Source organism: Dipodomys spectabilis, unplaced genomic scaffold (genome assembly GCF_019054845.1).
Source record: "Dipodomys spectabilis isolate Male_0828 unplaced genomic scaffold, ASM1905484v1 ptg000089l, whole genome shotgun sequence".
Lineage (NCBI taxonomy): Eukaryota > Metazoa > Chordata > Mammalia > Rodentia > Heteromyidae > Dipodomys > Dipodomys spectabilis.
The window spans coordinates 4,744,592-4,770,730 of record NW_024870766.1 but is presented as its reverse complement, the minus strand read 5'-3'; the positions used below and the strand labels follow the sequence as shown (position 1 = coordinate 4,770,730).

The following is a 26,139-nucleotide window of genomic DNA, read 5'->3' as shown; positions in this document are numbered from 1 at the left end:
TATATAGCTAGTGACAGCCTTTGTATGTGTCTGGGGTATGGGTTTGTGACACATCAAATTCTTTTCTGTATATGTTTCTTGAAGACTTGGAGAATTTTCTGCACTTTATTTCTTCTTGAGTTTAGCTCTATTCCTAACTTTTATATTAATAACAAATGTATTGCTTTAAAGGTGGTATGCAGTATTCCAGTTTAGTTTATAATGCTATATTTATGGTATATTTTAAAATAATTCACATTTTTAGTTATAACATCTAATTTTCTTTTTTTATTGTGAAAATACCATACAGAGAGGTTACAATTACATGAGTAAGGTAATGAGTACATTTCTTATCAAGCATTGTTGCTTCCTCCTTTGTTTCCCCTTCCCATCTCCCAACCCCGCCTCTTAACCAAAGTTGTAAAGTTTGTTTTTTGACATAACGACTTGTACATCTCATTGTTGCAATGGATCCATCTGGATCTCTACTTAAACAATTTGTTTTTGCCCTTCCCCTCCACAAATTATGCCAACATCAAATACAATGAGAGCAGGGGTTATACCATGGGGGAGGGACATACAAACAACAACAAAGTCATCTTATAAATATGTTAGAAACAATCGCATGAAAGACAAAACATTTGAATACTTATCTTGGGGTTCATTTTACCTAACATTAACTTATCTGACCATTTCAGCTTGTCTCAGACATATACTGGTTATTGCAAATAAGGGAAACCATGGGACCTATGTTTCTTTGGGCCTGGCTTACTTCACTTAATATTACTTTTTCCAAGTCTTTCCATTTCCTAACAAATGGGACAATGTCATTCTTTCTGATGGAGGCATAGAATTCCATTGTGTATATATACCACATTTTCTTGATTCATTCGTCTTCTGAGGGGCATCTGGGTTGGTTCCATATCTTAGTTATGGTAAATAATGCTGCAATAAACATGGTTGTGCTGGTAGCTTTAGTATGGCCTTGTTTGTGATCAGTTGGGTAAATGCCCAAAAGTGGGATTGCTGGGTCATAGGGGAGCTCTATGTGGAGTCTTTTGAGGAACCTCCATACTACTTTCCAAAGTTGTTGAACAAGTTTACACTCCCACCAACAATGCAGTAAGGTTTCCCTTTGTCCACATCCCCTCTAGCATCTGTTGTTATTAGAGTTCTTGATTATAGCCATTCTAACGGTTGTGAGGTGGTATATCAATATTGTTTTTTTATATTTTATTTTATTTTTTTATTGTGAAAATACTATATAGAGAGGTTACAATTACATGGCAAAGATAATGAGTACATTTCTTATCAAGCATTGTAGCCTCCTCCTTTGTTTCCCCTTCCCATCCCTTCCCATCCTCCCTCCCCAATCCTCCCCCCGCCCCACACCAAAGTTGTAAAGTTTGTTTTCGACATCAGGACTTGTACATCTCATTATTGCAATGGGTCCACCTGTATCCTTATTTAGATGATTTGTTTTTCCCCTTCCCCTCCACAAATTATACTGACATCAAATACAGTGATTATCTTTTCTGGCTAGAGAGGTTGAGCATTTCTTCATGTGTCTATTGGCCATCCTTTTTTTCCTCTTCAGAGAAGTTTCTCTTTAAGTCTTCAGCCTATTTATTTATTGGGCAGTTGTTACTTTGAGGATTTGTTGTTGGGGGATTTAACTTTTTGAGTTCCAGGTATATTTTAGATATGAGACCCTTGTTCGTTGTATGGCTAATGAAGATCTCCCAATCCGTGGGCTCCAACTCTTCAATGAAATTGAAAGAGAATGTTCACTACAGAACTCCTTCTATAAAGCCATCATAACCCTCATCCCAAAACCAGGCAGGGACTCATCAAAGAAAGAGAACTATAGACCCATTTCTTTGATGAACATTGATGCAAAATTTCTCAACAAAATTTTAGCAATCCATCCAAAAACTCATACACCACGATCAAACAGGATTCATTTCAGGGATGCAAAGTTGGTTCAATATATGCAAATCAATTAACATAATTCATCACATCAACAAGGATAAGAACCACATGGTTATCTCAATAGATGCAGAAAAAGCATTTGACAAGATCCAACACCCCTTTCTGATGAAGGTTATGGAAAAATTAAGAATCCATGGAACATTCCTCAATACATAAAGGCTGTATATGACAAACCTACAGCCAGCATTATACTGAATGGTTAAAAACTAAAGCCATTTTCTCGTAACTCAGAAACTAGACAAGGATATCCACTCTCTCCACTTCTCTTCAATCTAGTATTAGAATGCCTAGCTACAGCAATAAGACAAAAGGCAAACATAAAAGAGGTCCAAATAGAGAAAGCTGAAGTAAAACTCTCCCTCTTTGCAGATGCAGATCTTGTATTTAAAGAGTCCCATGGACTCCACTCCCAAATTACTCAAGCTGATTCAAAACTTTGGCAATGTAGGAGGGTATAAAATTAACCCTCAAAAATTAATGGCTTTTTTGTATGCCAAAAATGAGAAAAGCCTGGCTGAAATCAGGAAAGCAACTCCATTCGTATTAGCCCCATAAATAATAAAATACCTAGGAATTGAATTAACCAGGGAAGTGAAGGACCTCTATGATGAAAACTTTAAAAACCTGAAAATGGAAATCAAAATAGAACGTAGAAAGTGGCAAAACCTCCCATGCTTCTGGATTGGAAATTCAACATCGTGAAAATGGCAATACTTCCTAAGGCTATCTACAAATTTAATGCAATACCTATCAATATTCTAACCGCATTCTTCAAGGAAATAGAAGAGGCAATCCAAAAATTCATATGGAACAATAAAAGACCCCGAATAGCAAAAATGATCCTCAACAGAAAGAACAGTGCTGGAGGAATATCAACACCAAATTTCAAACTCTACTACAAAGCCATAGTAATCAAAACAGCTTGGTACTGACCCAAGAACAGACCTCAGGACCAATGGAATAGAATTGAAATCCCAGAAATGACCCTACAGACCTATAGCCATCGAAAGGGAGCTAAAAAATAGAATGGAAGAAAGACAGCCTCTTCAGTAAATGGTGATGGCAAAATTGGTCAATCACTTGTAGAAAACTAAAGCTAGATCCTTATATATCACCCTGCACCAGAATTAACTCCAAATGGATCAAAGACCTAGGAGTCAAAGCAGACACTCTGAAAACATTATAGGATAGAATAGGAGAAACCCTAGGTCTCCTTGGTACAGACCGAAATTTTCTTAGTAGAAACCCAGAAACTACAAATAAAAGAAAGGTTGGACAAATGGGATTGCATGAAATTGCAGAGCTTCTGCATGGGAAAGGACATGGCAAGATCTAATTTTCTTTGAGATACTTTAGTTATGTTGCTCAGAGTATTCTTGAGTTCAAGATCCTGATTTGGGGCACATTTCACTATGCCTGGCTAATAGTTTTCCCAATGATTAGACTTCATTTAACCCCTCCCTTAAAAATCAGATTTGAGGGGAGGGAGGAAGGAACTGGGGAGGTGGGGAAGGAAGGGATAGTAGGGGAAAAACAAAGGAGGAGGTAACAATGCTCAATAGGAAATGTACTCATTACCCTACTCATGTAACTTACTCATGTAAAATTACCTTACTCATGTAAAAAATATATATATTTAAAAGGTCAGAGTTTAAAGGGTGGGTTATTTAAGAAGTTTTCTAAAAAGCATGTTTATATTTAATTGATTCAACCTGTTATTTTCTATATTTTCTATTAAATTTTGCTACTAACTTCAGTATTCCTTTCTATTTTCATTAGGATTCTTTGTTGTTTCTTAGTCTCTTGTTTACATTTTCATCTTAAAGTTACCTTAATCAGTTCTTCCCAAGGGTACATTCTGATAATCTGGTGACCTCTTATAAGTTTCTACCTCTTAAAAATACTACCTGTGGCTGGGTGCCAGTGGCTCACACCTGTAATCCTAGCTACTCCGGAGGCTAAGATTTGAGGGTTGCAGTTCAAAGCCAGCCTGGGGAGGAATGTCCATGAGACTCTTATCTCCAATGAACCACAGAAACCAGAAGTGGCGCTGTGGCTCAAGTGGTATAATGCTTACCTCAAGCTGAAGAACTGAGGGATAGTGTTCAGGCCCAGAGTTCAAGCCCCACCACCACCAAAAAAAAAAAAAAAAAAAAAAAAATGGTACCAGTTTAACAGTCCACTCTGGGAATCAGGCCTTTAAACATCAACCTTTGTATTACACTTAAAACATATTCAAAATACTGTAATGACTATAATATGACTGGTTGTACTAATTTTTAGTACATTGTTTGTTGTATGTAAAATATTAAAGAAACAATGTAGCATCTTCCCATATGGCTTTATTGTATAATGGACCAGTCTTCATGTAAAAATATTCCCATAGGAAAGAAGTACTTTCTCATGTACTATTTCTTCTTCAAAAACAAATGTTCTTCTGTCCTGTTTGACTTTTGTTAAGAAAGAAATGTTATCTGTATTTAAAACAGTGGAGAAGTGGGAGTTGGGCTCTAAATTCTATTAGTTTCATTAGTTTCTTAAATACAAACAAACAAATAAGGTTTATATACAATGGAGACCACTATTGTTACATTTTAGCATTCTTTTTAATGTGCTTATCTTAGTAAATGATACTCTTTTGTTTCTTTTTTATTATTAATGCGTTTTTTTATTGTGAAAATACCATACCCAGGGGTTTACAATTACATGAGCAAGGTAATGAGTGCATTTCTTATCAAGCATTGTTGCCTCCTCCTTTGTTTCCCCTTTCCATCCCTGCCCTCCCATTCACCCTTCCACTCCTGTCGAAATTTTATTTCCTTCTCTGTGTCTAGCACTGCCTGGACCATGTAGACATTAATTTCCAAATCAGAGTTTGCCTTTGGGAACCTGAACACCTTGAGTGAGATCCTAGATCAAGACATATTTGCCTGAGCACTTACTTCCATTTTAGTTTGCTTTGCCCTTTGCTTGACTAGCATCCTTTTTGTCTTAGAACTTATTTCATCCATAGGACTTCCCCCATGGTTTGTTTCTTCTCCCCGTCATAGCCTTAATCATTACACAAAATTGTTGGAACATGCACTGTATATGTCTGACATGGCTTCACATTCTCCTCTCTTTTATTCATTCCATTCTGTGTCCTTTAGTAGTGCCTAGAACATAGGGACAGAAGCAGCACATGAAGACTGAGTGAAGGCTACATTCTTCTCAGCAGCTGCATCCTCTGGCATGCAATATAAATAAAATTCAAGATCAAATAAAAATTGACTCTTTGTCATGATGTCTATAGAAAGGTTCTTGACTATATTATAAAATATGTCTTTCTCAGTAATTCAATCTCAACTATAGGATACACATATATTGCCTTTAACAAAACAACTAAGAGGTGTGGTTAATCAAATATATTCAGGATTTATGAATATAGATATGAACATTTAATACAAACTGCAATTGATTTTCTTAGATTTGGAATATTTAAAAATTTAAATATTTTAAATATATTCCAAATTAAGTATATTCAAGAAATATTGGAAACATTTGAATTTGAAATTGGAAAATATGAGATAATTAAAATTAAACATCAATTAGACTTTTGTTCTTTATATATATTATATATTAATATATATATTAAGTGGGGAGGAAATTAGACACTTAAGAAAGTGTGGTCAGGAATTCTTTAGATACACAGACATATTTAACATAAAACCACAGGTAAATATAATAGTTCAATTGTGTTTGAAAAATAGAGGGGTGAGGGAGCACGAAATTTCATACACTAGTAAAAAAATCCACCCACTTGTCTTATATTTGCTTTGTTTAGAAGGTAATGGTGACTCTGAAGTAGAAAAATATTGATTCATCATTTTATAGCCAGAGGGTTATTAATACATTTTGTCTTTTTTTCTTCTAGCACACTGATTTATGTCAGTACATGGACAAGCACCCTGGGGGACTCCATCCAGATAATGTGAAGGTAGGAAAAGAGATCTTTCAGCTAATGGTTAGCATTTTTCACGTGTATTTTTGTGTCTAACTTTAACATCTTGGTCATAATTAATTTTAAAGAGCTTCCTGTATAAAAATAAGTAATAATAAGCAATGACTTCACATTAGTTGGTAGAAACTGTGTTCTAACAGCAAATATTGTCACCAGAGAGTGTCTATTTGACCTTATTCTTTTTTTATGGAATATCTTTGCCATCAATAGTAGGAAATGTTGGAATGTTACTTTAACAGTATCAATAGTAGTGGGGAATCTGGTTCTCCCTTGGAATCTCAAACTAAAGAATAATTGATTTCAACATAAAGCACTGCATGATCCAAAACAGGGTTTACAGTGGGTTTACAGTGCACACATTTTCATTGGTTTGCACAAAGAGACTGAAACAGGCCTGTTTCCTACTGGTTTGTTGTTGTTTGTATCAGAACTTTAGACTTGAGACTTGTGTTCTCCCTCAAATATTACGCTCATGGGGTGCTTTGCCACTTGAGTCACACCTCCAACCCACTTTTTCTGCTTGTTAGTTGGAGATACAGTCTCTTGAACTTTTCTGCCTGAGCTGGCACCAAACCATAATCCTTAGATTTCAGACTCCTGAACAGTTAAGATTATAGATGTTAGCTACTAGTCCCTCGTCTATTAGTTATTTCCACCCCCCTCCATTTCTCTTAGTAGAAATTTGATAACTATGGCCTTGTTTATGATCATTTGGATAAATGTCCAGCTACCAGCACAACTATGTTTATCCTCAGCATTATTCACCATAGCAGTGCACGCGCATCACATGCATGTGAATGCGCACGCGCGCGCGCACACACACACCCACACACACACACACTAGAATCCTGTTCTTCCATCAGAAAGAATGACACCGCCCATTTGTTAGGAAATGGAAAGACCTAGAAAAAAATCATATTAAGTGAAGTAAGCCAGAGCCAAAGAAATATAGGTCCCATGGTTTCCCTCATTTGCAATAATTAGTATATGTCTAGGATAATTTTATCAGATGAGCAGAAAAGCTCAAAAGCTATGTACATATGACCATATAAGATGATGCTAAGTGAAATGAATCCCAAGATGTGTATACAAGTGGTCTTTCTATGTTGTTGCTTTTAATGTACTATGTGATTTTTTTGGTTTCCTTTTATGTTCTTTCCCCTATAGTATATCCCCTGTTGTGAATGTACTTGATTTTGGTACCCTGCATCTTGTAAATATATTTATCTAATTTGGGGAGGGGAAGGGGAATAACAAAATGCTGAAACAAGGACACAGGATGACCCATTGAAACAGTGATACCCACAAGACACTATATTGGAAATGAACTTTACATTCTGGACAAGGGGAGGAGTGAGTGAGATGAGGGAAGGAAGGGATAGTGGAAGAACAACAAAGGAGGGCGGAACAATGCTCGACAAGAAATGTACTCAGTTACATGAACCTCTCTGTACAGCATCTTCAAAATTAAATTAAATTAAAAAAAAGAAATTTGATAACTAAGAGCTACAGTTAACAGCCATCTTGGGAAATGGTTCCAAAATTTCAAGCTTAAAGCAGTTAGAAGACTCTTCTTAATATTTGTTAGGGATTTAAAAGATATCAACTAATAGGACCAATGATGCATTTACTTTTTGAAGTTTACTATAATTCTTTATTCAAAGAACCACTCAGAAAGTCACATTATTTTTATTTATTTATTTATTTATTTTTGGGTCCGGTTGTGGGGTCTGAACTCTGGGCCTGGGCGCTGTCCCTCAGCTCTTCAGCTCAAGGCTAGTGCTTTATCACTTGAGCCAAAGCACCACTTCTAGCTCTTTTCTTTTTGCTTATGTAGTGCTGAGGAATCGAACCCAGGGCCTCATGCATGCAAGGCAAGTGCTCTACCACTGAGCCACCTTCCCAGCCCCAGTCGCATTATTTTTAAAAACAGAATTTAGTGAATGAATTTGAGTTATGGAAAAATTTAAAAATATAGCCATTTAAACATATAACAATAAAAGATCGAAACAAAATTGAAGAAATTTTCCAGAAAATAGAGGAAACTATATAGAAATAGGAAAATACCCGCAAATGGTAAGTCTAGTTCAGCAGATCTTATATCTGAATAGTTTGCAGGAAATAGGAAGGAATCATTAAACTAGTAATTATTAAAATATACTTTCTCCATTAGTGTAGGTTACGCATATTTAGATCAAGAAGGCTCAGTAAATTCTGGAACATTCAGTGAAAATTCTCTGACAGTGATGTTAATTATTGTAAAATTTTAGAACACAGGGTCAAAGAAAAATACTACAAAAAGAGTCAGGTTTATTACTACATGAGATGAAGAATGCAGTCATTACACTTCTCAAAAGCAAAACCACAAAGGAGGTGACTTTGGAATAATAGCTTGAAATTTTGGATTTAAAATTATTTCCAACCCAGAATTCTATACAAACTCTGGATATGTGAAAGTAAGTTGATCATTTAAGTTGCGTAAGGATTTGAATTTTTTTCATACCTTAAATCCTTCTCAGAAAACTCTTGAAAATGGACTCCACTAAAATTCAGGCAATCAAAGAGGAAGAGACTATCAATAGACAGAGTCTATGACAGAAGACAGGTTGAGGAAGACCCCTGAAAAATTAAGGGACTGAAAGGTGACAGGTAGGCAAGAGACTGGGAAATTTTCTCTCTAGTAGAGACAGGTTCAAAGTCTCCAGGCACCAGTGACCCATGCCTGTAACTCAAGAGGCTGCATTCTCAGGTGTGACTGAGGTTTGAAGCCAGCCTGGGCAGGAAACTCTTACCTCCAAGTAACCATCAAAGAGCCACAAATGGAGCTGTCATTTAAGTTGTAGTGGTAGGCTTGAGCAAAAAGAATTCAGGGACACTACCCAGGTCCTGAATTCAAGCTCCAGCACCAATACCAAAATATGAACCTAAAAAATACACAATATTTTTGAGCTTTTTTCCCCTTATATATATGGAAAAGAGTTTGGTGCAGAATTGGGAAATAACGAACCAAAGAAAACAAAACAGAGGAAAGCAAACCATCAAACCAAAGGTCTAGGTCACTTCTAAGGTCCTATAAAAATACATTTGCACAAGGGAAAAACATTTATAATAAGCTATATGATTAATCTGTTGTAAGTAGCATTTACATGATCATAATTTAAACATCGAATGCTGATGTGATTAAGAACAACACAAAAATCACTTTGGGGAGGATAGTACTGGGGATTGAACTCAGGACCCCATGCCCATAGACACTCTACCATGTGAGCCTTATTTTCAAGGTAGGGTCTCCCTTTAAGCCTGGGGCTATCCTGAGCTGCTATCCTCCTACCAGTGCTTCCTGTGTCACTGGGGATATCAATAGATGTGCAGCAGTGCACCCAGCTATTGTGCTTCTGCTGTAGCTGGGATAACAGATATGCACCAGGGCGCCCTACCTTGGTTGAGATAGAGCCACTGGAACTTTTATATCTGGGTTGGCCTTGAATTCTGATCCACTTATCTCTGCTTCCTAAGTCACTCAGATGACAGAAACTGACCCACAAAAATCACTGTTTTCAGAGCTCCTGTGATACCATTTTCATTCTTGGGCCAGCATTTCCCAGATCATCGATCATTCTGGTTCCAAATTTCATAGAAAATGTATTTCAGGACCATGGAAATGAGCCATTGAAGAGCTTTCTGGGTCCTTGTCCAGTGTTTTCTTCCCTAAGCCACATGACGGATACATTAAATTACTCTAATGAGCTTGATTCATTGTGACTTTATAAATATTCAGTCATGTAGATTTATCATAATTTTCACATTGAAGATAATAGTGATATCATCTCTGAGGTTATGGAAAATGAAAGTAGCCTGTTAATATTTTGTGTTCTGGTGTCTGAGCTGCAGAGGTTGTGTGCAGACAGCCCTTATTACTGTGTTGATTTCTGTGGGAGGCCACTCACCTAATTATTCATTGCTGTGCCCTCACTGTTTTGTTGAGCCTGAGCTCTCCTCCAGAGTAACATTTAGGGTCTGCATTGCAGGTGAAATTATTCTCAAAGAAATCAGACTATGACGGTGATAGATGTCTCATGGATATTTTTTGATGCATTAACATTTTTTTCATGGGGTGATATTTATTGTCACATAAATCTATGAATACTAAATGAAGGGCATAAAATAATATTTACTCAGTGAACAGCTGTTCATAATGCTGTGTGGGATCTTAGTTTAAAAAAAAACAGTTGAGATGAAATAAGTCACTAATAGTTCTACCAAAATTTGAGGCAATCTGAAAATTAGGTGAGATTAGCTGTTACTTTTAAAACACCATATAATTTTAACAATTCTGATGCTTGGTGTTTGGCTAAATGATCATTATTACATGATCAAAATATAATGAATCCCAGATATTTGTTACAGTGGTTAAAGGATAAACATAGTTATCAAATTATTTTGCTCCTAAATTTGCCAGGCTGCATTAATTTGCCACATGATAATACACAGAAATATTTTTAACATTTTAATAAATGTACGTATTTTGTTTTCATTTCATATATATTTGTTTACTGTAAAACTTTGTATATCATGCACATAAGATGAGCAGATTGTTTCTTAATGTAATTTTGGTAGAATTTCAAGCATTATTGAAGAGTAGAAGCTAAAAAATAATTTCACAGCAAAACATGAAATAGCTTGTTTATATTCTTTGTGAAATATTTGTGAAAAATTTATCTCTTTTTGAAAGCTGAATATTACTTATAAGTACTAGTATATTTAATGTTAACTGAAATTCTTAGAATCAGTTTTCTACTTTGTTTTCAGAATGTGTCTATTATCAGTATGGCACTCTGAAATAAATGTTCGCTATTAACTAATGGCTTGTTTCTAAGCATTACATCAATTTTTGACAAGTGAGTAATTTTATCAATTATTTGGAGGGCAATTTGAAACCTGAACAAGAAGCCTGAGGACATTGACCTTGCTATAAATATTTGTGACGATTAAAGGCATAGCAGCCTGTTTCTAGAACATGGTAATTGGTTATATAGGAAACTTTAAATTTATTTGAAGTAGTTAATGTTTTCAACTTTTATACATTATTTGGTTCTAATTATATTTAGATTTGCTTGACCTAGTCAAGTTTAATAGAAACTTAGTTTGTGTTTTTAAATTTTTCTGTGAGTAGCAAATTGACTATTAAATTTTTAAAAATGACCATGGCAGTCTAAATTTCCTCATTTATCCAGTTTTCATGTACTCTTTAAAAATTGATAAGCATGAGATATTGAAAATTAAGGTTCATGAAGGAAGAAGAGATTAATTGATGCTGTCCCCAGCTGATGTCCTGAACTGTAGATGCTCGCATCTTATTATCATGATGAGATTGAATCCACTGTGTTTTTATACAATGTACTTCTGTTTCCATGGTATAATTCTTTTTCTAGAAGATTTCCTGCAAAATTACATCTGCAGTTTCTTTTAACTAATTGAGAATAACCAAGGTAATTTTGAACTCCTTTCTTTATTCACCACCATGGGGGCAAAAAACATTGGGCTCATAGCCAAGTAAACCCCACAGAATAATTTGGTACAGGACAGGACAGACCACAGGTATGCTTCTCATTGGCTGCCTTTGCTGTGTACTTACATTGATAATTTTGTATGGTTCACAAATGATGTTATAAATACCCAAATGATTCTTGGCAGAAAAAAAGATTCCCTACCCTTGCCAAGGATATAAAATCTTATTAGCATAAAAATGATTTTTACATTTCATCTCAGTATATATACTAATTAAAAAGACAGGAGTTTTATTTCAGTCAAAAAGTTGCTCTTTTACTGTAGTAGGCCAGGGGACAAACAGGAGTAAAACAGAGAATAGTGTTATACCAAACGAAGATTGTCTTCTACAGATGGCACAGAGAATTGATTCCCAAATGAGACTTCCTGATGTTCGGCTAGGAAAATCAAATGACACATTCTTCACTGAATCTCCCATATAGCTCATAATGATTTATCAGTGTGCATTACTGGGAATATTATAAAGCCTCTCCTAATTCTGTATGTTAGGAAATATGAGTATTTCATGAGGCTATTAAAGAGAGATTTAAAAATTTGACAACCAGTGCCTGGCAAGGCTTCTTCTGAATGTTTCCATCCTAACTTTTATTTTTTTTGGGGGGGAGGGCGGTTGTGGGGCCTGAACTCTGGGCCTTAGCTCTTCAGCTCAAGGCTAGCGCTCTACCACTTGAGTCACAGTGCCACTTCTGGCTTTTTTTTTCTTTTTGCTTATGTGGTGCTGAGGAATCGAACCCAGGGCCTTATGCATGCAAAGCAAGCACTCTACCACTGAGCCACCTTCCCAGTCCCTCCATCCTAACTTTATAATGAGAAGACAATCTTCTATATCTAGAAATTGAGGGAATAGTAATAGAATAAATGTGAAATTCACTTACCAGTTCATATCATGTTAGACATTAAAGAGAGCTGAGAAGAGACTTTTACAGTGAAGATGTAGAGCAGCATTCAGTGGTTTAGAATTTGTCTTTTGAATCCTTGTCACCATGTGCTTATCTGCTTGCTAACTTTGAAGGCAACAAAGGAACAAGGTCTGCTAATTAAACATTATATGCCTCCTCAGAGGTGCGTTAAAAATACAGATTGAAAAAGAAAGGTGCCCAAAGAAAGATGAGCCTACTGATAATTTTCTTTTTGGCAACCTGGACAGCTGAAGCCTACCCTCTTGTCTTTAAGAATTTCTATTCATCTAAGAATACTATTTTTTTAAATATATATTTTTATTGTAAAGATAGTGTACAGAGGGGTAACAGTTACATAAGAAAGGTAGTGAGTCCATTGCTAATGAAATCAAAATTGTTACTCCCTCCTTTGTTTTTCCCCTGACCAACTTTTAAAGGGAAGTTTGACTCAGTCTTCCTCACATTCTTCCTCATACGAACATATCCTAATAACTTGAAAACTCTACTATGTCAGCTTTCAAAGAGCTTGGCAGAAGTCTGTTTTACAAGCTCCATTTGACTCCTTGTTCACTATGGGTATCTCCGTCCTGGAACAGCACTGTGCTTGTTATCTACCATGGTGTTAAATAGAAAGAAGAATGGATAGGTGAAATGAACCCCAAGATAAGGACTCAAATGTTTTATCTTTCTTGCTATTGTTTCTAATATATTTATAAGATGATTTCTTTGTTGCTTTGTATGTCCCTCCCCTCACAGTATAACCCCTGTTTTCACTGTATTTGATGTTGGTATAGTTTGGGGAGGGGAAGGGAAAATCAAATTGTTTAAATAGGGATACAGGTGGACCCATTGTAACAATGAAATGTGCAAGACGTTACGTCCAGCTTTACAACTTTGGCGGGGTGGGGGGATGGGGGGTAAGGGGGTGGGAGAGCAGGGGGATGGTAAAGGCAAACAAAGGAGGAGGCAACAATGCTTGATAAGAAATGTACTCATTACCTTGCTCATGTAATTGTAACCCCTCTGTACAGTATTTTCACAATAAAAATAAATTAATAAGAAAATAAAGCAAATCCTTCAGACTTTGAAGGCCAGGCCAAAAAAAGGAAAGAAAGAAGAATGGAATGGAAAACCAACTGACTTGGTAACCTTACAAAATGGGAAGTAGTTATTTCCTCAAAAAGTTGCCATGTCCTTCAGAAAGCTATCAGTTTTAGGGAAAGCATATTAATATTACAAGACCTTGGAGATATTATTAGAGTAACTAGAAAATAGGAAACACTAGGTATCCCAGGGTCTTGAGGGAATGGACTGAAGAAGTGGGAAGTGGAACGGAAAAAATCAGAAAGGGAAGAAAAGTGGCATGACAAACTCCCTCTGGTATTCAGATTGTCTAAGAGCTGTGCTTAGATGAAGTGCTTTGTGAAAAAGTACATGTGTGTCCTGGTGCTCTGAAGTGATTTATGATTCTAGCACACTCAATATCTTTAAGTATGACAAAGGCGACCAATTATATCATGATGTTGAGTATGTAGGTTTTTATTTCTATCTTCTTTATACCTTGTCTAATTACTATGTAAAATTCAGCACAGACAGCTAGTGGTGTCTCATGTCTATAATCCTGGTTACTCAGGAGTCTGAGATCTAATTATCACAGTTTGAAACCAACCTATACAGGAAAATCCATGAGATTGTTCTCACCAATTAACCACCAAAAAGCCAGAATCAGAGCAGTGGTTCAAGTGGGAGAGCACTATCCTTGAGCACAAAATCTCAGGGACAGTGCCCAGGCCCTGAATTCAAGTCCCAGGACAGGCATATACACGCATGCGTGCACACACACACACACACGTGCACACACACATGCAACAAATTCAACACACTGAATTATAGTTATTATTTGTGAAATTAAAAGCACTTGGATGGGTGTGTGCTTCATTGCTTTACAAATTAGGGCTTAGTATTTGCATTATATATTTTGAACTCAAATAGAATGAATCATGATGACTGAATCTGTGGTGTTTACAAATGAAAGGTCTCCTATTACAATAAAACTATTATCCAATACACATTATAAAATATTCTGACATTCATGAGATATCCTGGGGACTCAAAGTCTCTAATTATAATTTTAGAAATTTGCATCTATGAGTAATTTAATGCTTGTGAAGCCAATGTATTTTTAAATGGGGTGGTGTCACATGTAGACATTGGTATTATCTAGATACTAGCTTATTTGCCAGTATCACATTTGTAGCCGTGGCTCCTATAAGTTATAACTAATTTATTAAAATAGTATACATAATTTGGGGGGGTTAGTATTCTTCGTCATAGTATTAGAGTAAGACAAGTGAGTTCAGACCAGTACTAACTCTTATTTACTGTGTATCTCTGTCTAATTCACATAATTTCACGGGAGATTCATTTCTTTATCTGTGAAACAGATCATAATATCTACATGGAAGGGTGTTATTAGTATTGAATTATCTAACACATACATAGTAGGTAGCACAAGGTATGTCTTCAATAAATGGGAGATAGTACAGCTATACATTTCTACTCATAAAATTATGAAATGATATAAATATGAAAATGGCTATTATTAATATTGAAGTCTCAACTACTCATTTTCTCTTTTCTATTTTAATTAGAATATGTTAATAGTACAAAGAAATTTTATTGTATTTCCATATATGTATATGGTATACTTTTGTCAAACACATAACCCCTATTATTCTTTCTAACCCTACTCTCTTCTTCAAACATTGTGAAAGTGGGTCTTATTAGTCTATTTTCATACTTTTACCTTCTCCTTTTAATCTTGCCCTCACACAGGCCCTCATCCCAAGTAGTTTCCCCAATTTACGCTAGTATTCTTTTGAAGGCTAAACTTCACATATGTGTTAGAAAACTCAGTATTTTTCTTTATTTCATTTATTTTACTTACTTCATTTCACTTGATTATTTTCAATCCCATCCATTTTCTGGTAAAGACATGATTTCCTTCTTTTCTTGACTGTATAATATCTCACTATGTATGTATGCATTTCCTTTATCCATTCTTCAGTTGATAGACACCTAGCCTGATTACATATTTTGCCTGTTGAGAATAATGGTGCTCTCTATGAACATGGATGTGCAGTTATCTCTATTATATGTAGACTTGCATTCTTTCAGATTTAGGCCCAAGGATCATGCTATCTCTATTTTCAGTATTTAAAGGAACCTTCATAATGATTTGTAAAGTGGCTCTACTAATTTGCATTTCCACCAAAGGAAAAGAAAGGATTTCTCCTCCACTCCATCCTCGCCTACAATTGTTCGTTTTCTTGAATGAATTGTACCTAAGATGAAATAGAATCCCAGTGTAGCCTTGATTTGCATTTCCTTTAAGGCTAAGGATTCAACCAGTCGTTTTCTAGATGCCAAACCTAAGATAACAGAGATGTGAAACTTAGCCTGCAGTCCCCTGTACTCACAAAGCAATCCTGGACATTCTGAAAGGAATCTCTTATTTATTGAAAACCTGAATGTTGTTTACTGTGCTCCACCTCAAATATGTGGAAACCACATATTGAAGAATCTTATGTATTTCTGAATCTGTATGGAACCTAACAACTCTAGATTTTGAGAAACGGGGTATATTTTATCTCACATCTTTAGGCCTTGGGTGAAAGTTTATAAAGTTGATAAAGCTCACTGTACATTCCAGTAGTTCTTCTGAGTGGTAAGAATAATATATGAAGTCCAATGGTGTTTGCCTTTTACCAACTTCCTTTAACAGTTTTGTTGAAATACCTAATTGTGATATTTTTTCACCTATTCAAAGTTTAAAAAGCTGCAGAAGGACATAGGTGAAATATTAAGAATAAACCCAAGAAAAAACATGACATAACACCAAGAATTTGAAAGGCCTTCCTGCAGGAGATGGCAAGACAGTTGTCAAATGTAGATCTACTGCTAATAAAAGTATCTCTTCTCAACATAGCATCACTTTTTAAATCGTTTGTCACCAGTATTTTTAATTGCAGAAACTGGACATACTAACTAGAATGTGAATCTTCAGTAGTCATCCTGTTGTATTCAGAGGACTCTGCTTTTATAAAGGTTCAGTAGAATATCCCACAGGGACAAAGTGTTCTTAGGAAGACTTTAGGGCTACTACACTAGAAATACAGGATGTCAGGTTTTATATTATTAAATAATTTTTAAAATAAATTATATTTATTTCTTAAATTCACTACATGACCTTGCTTTGATGCATATTATTTCTAAGATTTTAAATAGAAAGCATAGAAATCCAAAACCACGTGCTTATTCTGTGCTAAGTGAGGCTTTTACAAAGTTGAGTTTATTTGCTAATAAAAGCACTTTGGTTATTGGGGTGTGTAACTTTATTCATCCATGCAGTTAGTAAACATCAGTCTGATTTATGATAATGAGATGTAGTGGAAGGTTCACAAGCATTGTATGATGATGGTAGATGACTTTGGGTAACTCTGACTCTTTTAAAGCTTTAATTTTCTCATATGTTCAAATGGGAAAGGAAATGACAAGACTATAGATCAAATAGATTAAGTACTGTATTTAAAAGTACTCGGAATGGCTTCCAAATTAGGCTGAGACTTCAACTTCATCGTATTAGCCTTATTTTTTTTTTGTTTTTCTTCTTAGTGTCTGAGATTCCTCTGATGTTTTTCAACTTTTATGGAAAAAACTGATTTGTGTTCTTTTTCTGTCTTATCTTCTCATAGGTGGTCCCTCTAATGTCCCCAGTATCCTCTTGTTTTCCACAGAAGATCAAGGATAGCTTGTTTTGATATGCTTTACATGACAACCAAGAAAAGTGACTTTCTCAAAAATTTAAGTGGTATAGTTAGACACTGTAGATAGTAACTAAGAATAGTGCACCAACATTCCATTTTATTCAGTTAGGGGCTTTCTCCTTAGTACTTCCCACCCCTACTACATGCAGACAATCACATGTTTCAGTGGGTCTTTTATTGTCTTGCCCTTGCCAATATTACTTTTTTTTTTGGTCGGTCGTGGGCCTGTACTCTGGGCCTGGGTGCTGTCCCTCAGCACTTCAGCTCAAGGCTAGTGCTCTACCACTTGAGCCACAGCACCACTTCCCCAATATTACTTTTTTTTTTTTTTTTTTTTTTTTTTTGTCGGTCATGGGGCTTGAACTCTGGGCCTGGGCGCTGTCCCTCAACTCTTCAGCTCAAGGCGAGCGCTCTACCACTTGAGCTACAGCGCCACTTCCGGTTTTCTGGTGGTTTATTGGAGATAGGAGTCTCACGGTCTCTCCTGCCCGGGCTGGCTTTGAACCGCGATTCTCAGATCTCAGCCTCCTGAGTAGCTAGGATTACAGGCGTGAGCCACCAGCGCCCGGCCCCAATATTACTTTTATGATGATGATTAATAGTTTAACACATTTATATATTACCTTCTTTTGTTTTATTTTTCTTCTTCTGAATTTATATTATACCTGTTTGTGTTGTCTTCTTAGTTCCCCTTCCTCACACAAGAGGTTTATTATTATTTTAGCTTCTATTTCAGTGAATGCTTCTCAGATCTCTTTTTAAATTTTATGTATGATGAATTCTGTTTTCATAGTGGCAAGTTACCAGATTCCTTTTCTTCTTTCAGGCTACTTTTCCTACAAGGCAGGATCAATCCAAATGCTTCTTTGCTGTTAGATCTTCTTCATCTTCATTGACTTTAAAGTGAAGTCACTTTTAAGTGGAAGTGAGCTCTTTGTGTGTCTGTCATGCACAAAGCTCAGGGTAGAGACCATTTCTTACCTCTAGCAATTTTTTCATCCCTCTTGCTGAGGGCACCTGCAACATATGCATTATAAATCACTCCCCCCCCCCCCCCAGTGAATTTACTCCATGGGGATTTGTTGTGAATCTAATTTTCTGCATTGTTCAAAGAGCTAATACCATTTGGGGGCTTGTATACACATAACTGGAGCATGTAGTCTCATACTTTCCTAATACTCTTTCCTAATCTCCTTTAACATGGTATCCTGTTTGAATAGCTTCTAGAGTAGCAGAAGGATTATATATTTTCACTAATTAGCAAAGGCATTAGAAGAAGAGCCCTCTGGCAGTGTTGGGTCTACCCACATCTGCACTTCACTGCTAGAGAATTGAAATATAGGGTTTATTCTCTATTCTTTTCTATTTTATCTGCTAGCATCCAGATGTCTCTAAACTTGGCTCAATAATTCTAATATTGATATTGGAGCACCCTGTACTATGTACCAGGGTGATAGGGTGAACAGCATACTGTGATAGCCCAGTGCAGAGGCCACACTGATAGCCTAGCAGAGAGCACCTTGCACAGACCTCTGGGATGGAAATTGAGGGTTGGAGGCATTTGTCAGGGAAGGCTCCAGGAGGAGGGGATTCCTGAGGAGAGACCTAAGGAATAAATGGAGATTAGTAGGCAAAGGATAAAGAAGAGTTTTCTGACAGAAAAGAGGTGGTAACACAGGAACAGAATTAAAAGGCCTGGTGCTCTGAGTGTGGGCATGCACAAGATTACCTGTAACTAGGGAATGCAGAGTAATAATGACTGAATACCCAGTGGGAATCAGTGCACAGCATGGTGGCCTGGGAGACCATGTGTTATCTGGTCCCTATATCTTGTCCTTCCATTTGGAGGAAGCACCTTCTAGGCACACTTCACATGCTTGTGTTCATTTACAATCACAATTCCTATAGGAGGGTGATTGGAATCAAACTAGGTTTGAGCTATGGCTCTGCCATAGAATTGTGTGATCTTAAACTGCCTTCAATTTTCTTAGCACTCTGGAAATAATATTAATGCATCATTAAAATTATCTGAGCTTAATTGAGATGGTGCTCTACAATGCACATGTTGGCATATGGTAAGTGTTATATGCTTGTTAAAATACTTTGCCATGGCTAAGTATCTGATAGGTCCCAAAGCTCTGTTAGCATCCTGCAGAATCCCAAACAACTTTCTTTCCAAATGTTGGATTTTGAAAGTTAGTTTGTTATGTAGTCTGCCTTGTGTGTGTATGTTAAAACTATTGCACATACAAAAGATTTTATATGCCATTTTTTTCCATCTGAAGTAAAGAGTTTGGATTCTCTCAGAAGTTACAATTTTTAAGGTTCAGGATGCAAGGAGTATTGGCCATAAGGAATGAGGCTGGAATTGGCTGCTGTGTTTGTTCAAGTACTAGAAGGGTTAAGAGAAGTCCAGAGAATGTCTGCCTCTGCAGGCTCATAAGCAAGTATTTCAATCCACACAAACACAGAGCAGAGTTGCACTTTTGGGTACTTAGACTCCAGAAATAATCAGGTCTTCAGTGCCTCGTGTAAATATATACAAGAACTTAAAATGAATTGATCCTACTCTTATTTCAAGATATCATCCCTATAATAATGTGCACTTGGCTTTTATAGTCTGTTCAGGCACCTCTCATATGCTAGTATCTAGAACCCTCAAGTAGTTGTTCATACTTTCCTTTATATGTTCCAGAATCCTTATAACATTTTCGTCTTTAATTCCTTTAGATATTCCTGGAAACTCCCTTTTGATAATAGCTGGTTATGTAGTATAGAATATATTGATGGCATTTTAAAGTAAGAACATTTGTTTGTATTTTTGTTCTAGGAAATTGACTTTTTAAATACAGTGTACATTAGAATATATTTAGCAACTAAGTTGTTTTACTTTAAAAAATTTTATTGTCAAGGTGATGTACATAGGGGTTCCAGTTATATGAGTAAGATAGTGAGTACATTTAACCTCATTTTTGTGAAAAAAAATTGGAAACCAGTGAGTCAAACTTTTTGTCATCAATATAACAATTTTTGAAAAAAAATAACAAAAGCTTTTGATGTATAAAACTTCACAGAGAAATTATTATTGTAATTATATTATTTTTGAATCCTGTTGTCTCTGTTTTATTTCCTTTTTCTTTAGGTTAGCCTGCTCTGTAATTAGTAAAGGTGCATGTTTGTCTGATAGACAGAATCCTAGTATATGTATGGATATATGTACAAAAGTAGTATAATTTTGAGGTAATATTATTGGAACATATGATTACTGTTGTTTTAATTATTTCACATCTTCTCATCTTTCAGTTTCTTTTTAAAGCATGCTAATTGGTAAATTCATGGCTGCCATATTTATGTCATTTTTAGGATATTAAAACATATATTCATATAAAGTTGATAAACACTTCCGTATTTTTATTCTTTGCAGTGTTGCATGTAGATTTTTCTTTCCTTATTAGATGTCATTTTATACCTACTGAAATAAGATATTACAGACCATTGATCTTTCACATTTGCTTTGTTTATAAAACACAGCTTTTAGATCTCTGGCTGAGTAAGTATTATTCTGGGTTATTCTAACAAGTTGTTAGAAATACTCAGATTTATTGTTCAGTGGATTAGGGATTTATGGGCTACTAATGCAAATCTGTAATGATTTGGTAGGAACATTAGTGGTGGGTACCCATTTCACTAAGTGCAGTCACTTGGTAGACTGGATGCAGAGGGTGGCATGTATCTAAATTTACATTTAACGTTGGTCTTCTTTCCCCCCCCCCCCCCAGTTGTTTTTATTTCAGTTGCTGCGAGGACTGTCTTACATCCACCAGCGTTATATTCTGCACAGAGACCTGAAACCACAAAACCTTCTGATCAGCGACACGGGGGAGTTAAAGCTGGCAGATTTCGGTAGGAAAGCAGTTAATTACCAGTCTATTTTGTCACACTGTGAGAATACCAGGCAGATGGTGGCACTGAAGTTGTTTAGATGCGCTCTTCTGTCATCATAGATCATGGTAAAAATACTGCTGCATAGATTAAATCTTTTCTACCTTTTCTAACAATGCATACTATTTTTTGGAGGTTGTAGGGGTCTTAAATAACCGGAGCAGAAATTATTTTCAGATACATTATCAAAGGAAAATCAGTAAAATTTTTGGCACAAAGTTCTCAAAGAATTTTTCATTTTGAAAACGTCAATCTCATTCAAAACTGAATAGTATGTCACATTATCTAACTTCAAGTATCGGTATTTTGTCAAAATTTAACGAACTCAAAGTGAAACCTCTGGACACATATAATTTATCATTTTCAGTAGAGTTCCTTGTCCTAAAATTTTAATTACTGAGAAATCGAGGGATAGTTTAACTTTTCTAGAAGTCACCGTTGTTTCAGGGTTTTTTTTCCCATAATATTATAAATACTAGACATTTATTTGTATTTAAATGTGAAGTCTTAGCTAGGCCTATGATAAGTCATTCCTTCTTTAGAAGTTTTTCATATTGCCCTATTATATTGCATGCTTTTCTCCAGACAGACTTGTGAGGATCCAGAAGGGAGCAAAAACTCGCATCTCTTCCTTCCTTGTATTCCTTTTCTTGAGCAGGCTCTGTCCTACTAGCCATCATGTTCAGACATCATTCTAGCACTAGAGGATGAAGCCTGATAGCAGCATGATGTGTTGACATCCATTGCCTCAATTATTTTTAATACATATTCTGATTAGAAATTTGCTCCATTAAGAATGGAATTAAAATATTACCCTTGGGACATAATATGCCTGAGTTTGAGATGTGGGCTTTAGCTGAAATATGATTATCTTCTCTGACTTGAGCCCTCAACAAATAAAAGCACACAAGATATGATTATTTCTCATTTCAAGGTTAGTAGATTGTTAAACGAATGCCTTTGGAATGAATGTGTTCAGCTTGTGTATTATTCCTTTCCAGAAATTAACTAAAGCAAAAGTGATTATGATTCATAATATACTGCAAAAGTCTGTGGTTTGTTTTCATCTACTAGGTTAAAAATAATTAAAGTCTGTATGTATGTGTTAAGAGTTGCTTTTTGCTAAATCTGTCGTCAAGATTATAGTAAGTAGCTAGATGTACAGTCTTTTTATTATAGGATAGAAAATAATGGGAGAGTAGGTGGGTGTGGGGGAAGTTCGAGTTCCTCAAATTTAAGATCACTACCTTTACTGTGAGTGTATTTTGTAATTGTTAAGTACCAGTAAATTTTAAAAGAATTTCAGTCTGTAAATCATTTGTTGTGATAAATTATAATTTTGAATATGTAATTGTATTCAATGTATTTTGTATATTGATAAATCATGTTTTTAATAAAATAAGAATAAGAGTAAGATTATATGTATGCATTGAGGGTTACATTTAACTTTTAACATGTTTTTAAATAATAGCCAGATAAATTGATCTTAAAAGTCTCGTGAATCTTTAAACCTGATATTTGATCATATCTTGATCAATGTCACCCCTTCCAACATCCTCAACCATCCCTCCCCTCCCTACCCCTTCCCTCACTCAAAATTTTGTAGGATATACATTGGATTCTTCTCTTGCCTTCTCTCCATCTTCTCCTCTTCATTTTTCTATCATTTTCTCTTTGAAAAAAATTACTTACAACAGTATAAAGAAGACATTTCCATTTTGGACCCAGATTTGGCCTCTGTTCCAGTCCTTTATCAGTGACTATTTTAGTCTGATTATTCATAATTCTGGAAAGAAAGTCTTCTACTGAAAGTCTGTGTAGTAAATTCTACCAGTGCTAGAATGCAAATGTTTTAGGGCAGTTGATTCTTCAGCCCATACTGCTCTATGAAGGGTTGTGTCTATCAGCTTCTTCTCAGTGTCATGAACCAGTTCTCTAGCTTGGAATGCTTGCTTGGCATACATCCTGTTCACAGAGTGTAATGAGCAAGACTCATTCGCCAGCTGACAGTTTCCTCCAATTAATTGTGCATTATTTTTTGTTTTAATTTAAGACATACAATTAACTGTGATTTTCTGTGTTTGGGCATGGCCTGAGACAAAGGAAACACACTAGAAACTGTAGAGAGGCTAAATAGTCAAAACGAGATGGTACTAGCAGAACAATTAGAAACACAGGTATTAATTCAGAGTTTGCATATGAGGAGGAAGAGCTGTAGAAATAATTTCTCTATGTGAACAATATTATAACATTTTGATTAAAAGAAACAAATGTATTCGTGCTTGTATCTCCCCTGATACTTTCTTATTGGAACGATATATTGCAGAGTAATAACTAAAAAATTATTAAGCCTTTTCTTGCTTTAAAATTCTTCTTTCATTGTCTCCTTAACTAATTTAGGGTATAATAACTTTTTTTTGAGAGTGCCCTGAGATTCAAAGAGGGTTAGAAGGTAGCCCAGGTTTAGTCATACAAAGATCTGTTGCAAATACTTGATCCATATCGCCCAGTCTCAGGTGGCTCGAGCTCTTTAATTTTACTTTATTTCCTTTTTAAGGCAGATCAATTCTCCAGTATTAATCATTGTATGTATGTTGTTTCTTACATATAAAATATATATAGAGAGAGACTGCACTAATTATACTACTATCAGTCAATTGCACTAATGCATAAATGTATCAAATAATTTAAAGAATATTTTTGTCTTTTTACTAGTTCAGTAGTTAAAAATGAGTTCATCCTTGATACTCGGCAGATTTTGTCCCCTGACAAAGTAAACTTCACAATAGAAGTAGACAATAGTACATTTATTTATTAAACAGAATTCTAAATTCTGAGTGGTCAAAATACTTTAGCTGCTTTTTCCTCATAAGCAAAGTCATAGTTAAGTACGTAGTCAAGCTTTATTTTCTACTCATATTTGGAATAAGTAAATTATACTTGATTTGTAATAATAGAAAGGTTTGCTTGGCTTGGGTATGATAAAGTTGAGTAGGGGCTGCCACTCATTTCTTAAGTGAGGAAAAATATTTCAAGTCCTTTAGCCAACTGATATTGTCACCTTCTTGCTCTACTCCATGTGTACTGTGGTACAGCCAGACCCAAACTCATTCGCTTATCACAGCCAAGTAAAAACTTGGCCTGGGATGCTGCTCCTCCTGCTTCTTATCCGCCTGCTTCTTACGTTGTATTTTCTCATCACAGGGGGAGAGCTCATGTCACCTTTCCCAAAATAGAACTTCCTATCAATCACCCAGCTTCACTTCTTGAGTAGAACTTCTGGTACACTGATTATTCTATTAACTTTAAAATTTATTTTTCCTTTAGATACTTGATTATAAATTCTCAGAGTACAGAAACTTGTCTTGTCTTGCTTCAGTGTTGTGTTACCATGTCTAGAAAGAACGACATAATAAATACCACATCATTGTTGCTTAGTAAATATTGGTAATATGAGTATGAAATACACATGACCAAACCAATTCTCAGTCTGAAGACTAATTGAATTTCTGTTTTATTAGCTTTAGCAAACTAGAAATTTGCTGTCTTGTCCATGTACAATTTGCAGTTCTCTCTGTGCAGATGGAATCGAGTTCAAGTTGTTCTGAGCCTTGGACTGCTTTGAGATTTTTACATATAAGGCCCTTTGTTACCCTCTTAGTATTTACTGTGATTGTAACCTTAGGTTGAAGAAATAAACATCACTGAGTGTATGTAAATATGCTGAAAAGATGCATAAAGTTTGAAGTTTACTGTGCAGACTTGAATCATTTTCTAGTTGAACTGTTCTTTTTTTTTTAAAGTATGTTTTTATTGTAAAAATACTGTACAGAGGGGTTACAGTTACATGATTGAGGTAATGAGTACATTTCCTATCAAGCATTGTTACCTCCTCTTTTGTTTTTCCCCTACCCTCCCTTCCCTCCCACATGCACAACTACATTCCCCCCTCCCCCCCTCCTTCCCGCCTAAATTATAAAGTTTGTTTTTCAACACAGTGTCTTGTACATCTCATTGTTACAGTGGGTCAACCTGTATCCTTGTTTAAACATTTTGTTTTTTCCCTTCCCCTCCCCAAGCTAGAGAAGTGTATATACAAGATGCAGGGCACCGACATCAAATATAGTGAAAACAGGGGTTATACCATGGGGGAGGAGCATACAAAGAAACAAAAAAATCACATGGTACATTATAAATATGTTAGAAACAATAGCAAGAAAGAAAAAAAAAACACTTGTGTCCCTATCTTGGGGTTCATTTCACTTAACATCATCTTATCTGGTCATAGGTACATACCTTTTGACCTTTTCTGCTTGTCCCAGACATATACTAGTTATTGCAAATAAAGGAAATCATAGGACCTATGTTTCAGAAAGAATGACATCGCCCCATTTGTTAGGAAATGGAAAGACTTGGAAGAAATTATATTAAGTGTAGTTGAACTGTTCTAAGCAGTCTATAAGTGGATACCAGTTTATTACATTTGAGAAATCAATGATCTCTCCTGAGGCTTAACTTTCTGTGGGGAGGGGATTGAAAAGATACTGTCTAAGGTCCTTTTACTGCTGGCCTTATGTGTTGGACATTTCTGAAATTATTAGCCTGTTTTCTAATGACCAGTTATTTGCTGGTCTATTTAATATACTTAATCAGTGCTATACCATCCCTCCCTAGAATCTGACTTTTGATTCTATCTTTTACAAATTCAAATAGATGTCATACCTTTATCATATGCAATGAGAGCGCATTGAAAGAAAATTGTTGAGTTACTCTAGGAAATGCATAATTTCATCAAGTACTTAAAGTTTATTTGCAATATACTAGTATGAAAACATAACTGTATTTTTCTAAGTAAGATTAAAGAAAAATAGATGAAGCTGTAAAACTGCAGCTTCCTTTAGTTCATGTAAAATTATGCTGGAATAATTAGTAT

At 35.6% G+C, this 26,139-nt stretch overlaps 1 protein-coding gene across 3 annotated transcripts in view; it reads left to right on the top strand.

The window, feature by feature from the left end:
• The window catches only part of Cdk14 (cyclin dependent kinase 14), a 538,666-nt gene that overhangs the window by 250,466 nt on the left and 262,061 nt on the right, over positions 1-26,139 (top strand). For all 3 annotated transcript variants that reach the window (XM_042684715.1, XM_042684719.1, XM_042684716.1), the window contains exons 7-8: positions 5,885-5,947; positions 21,044-21,167. In XM_042684715.1, the coding sequence (XP_042540649.1) occupies positions 5,885-5,947; positions 21,044-21,167 (187 nt within the window). The remainder of the gene's footprint in view (positions 1-5,884; positions 5,948-21,043; positions 21,168-26,139) is intronic.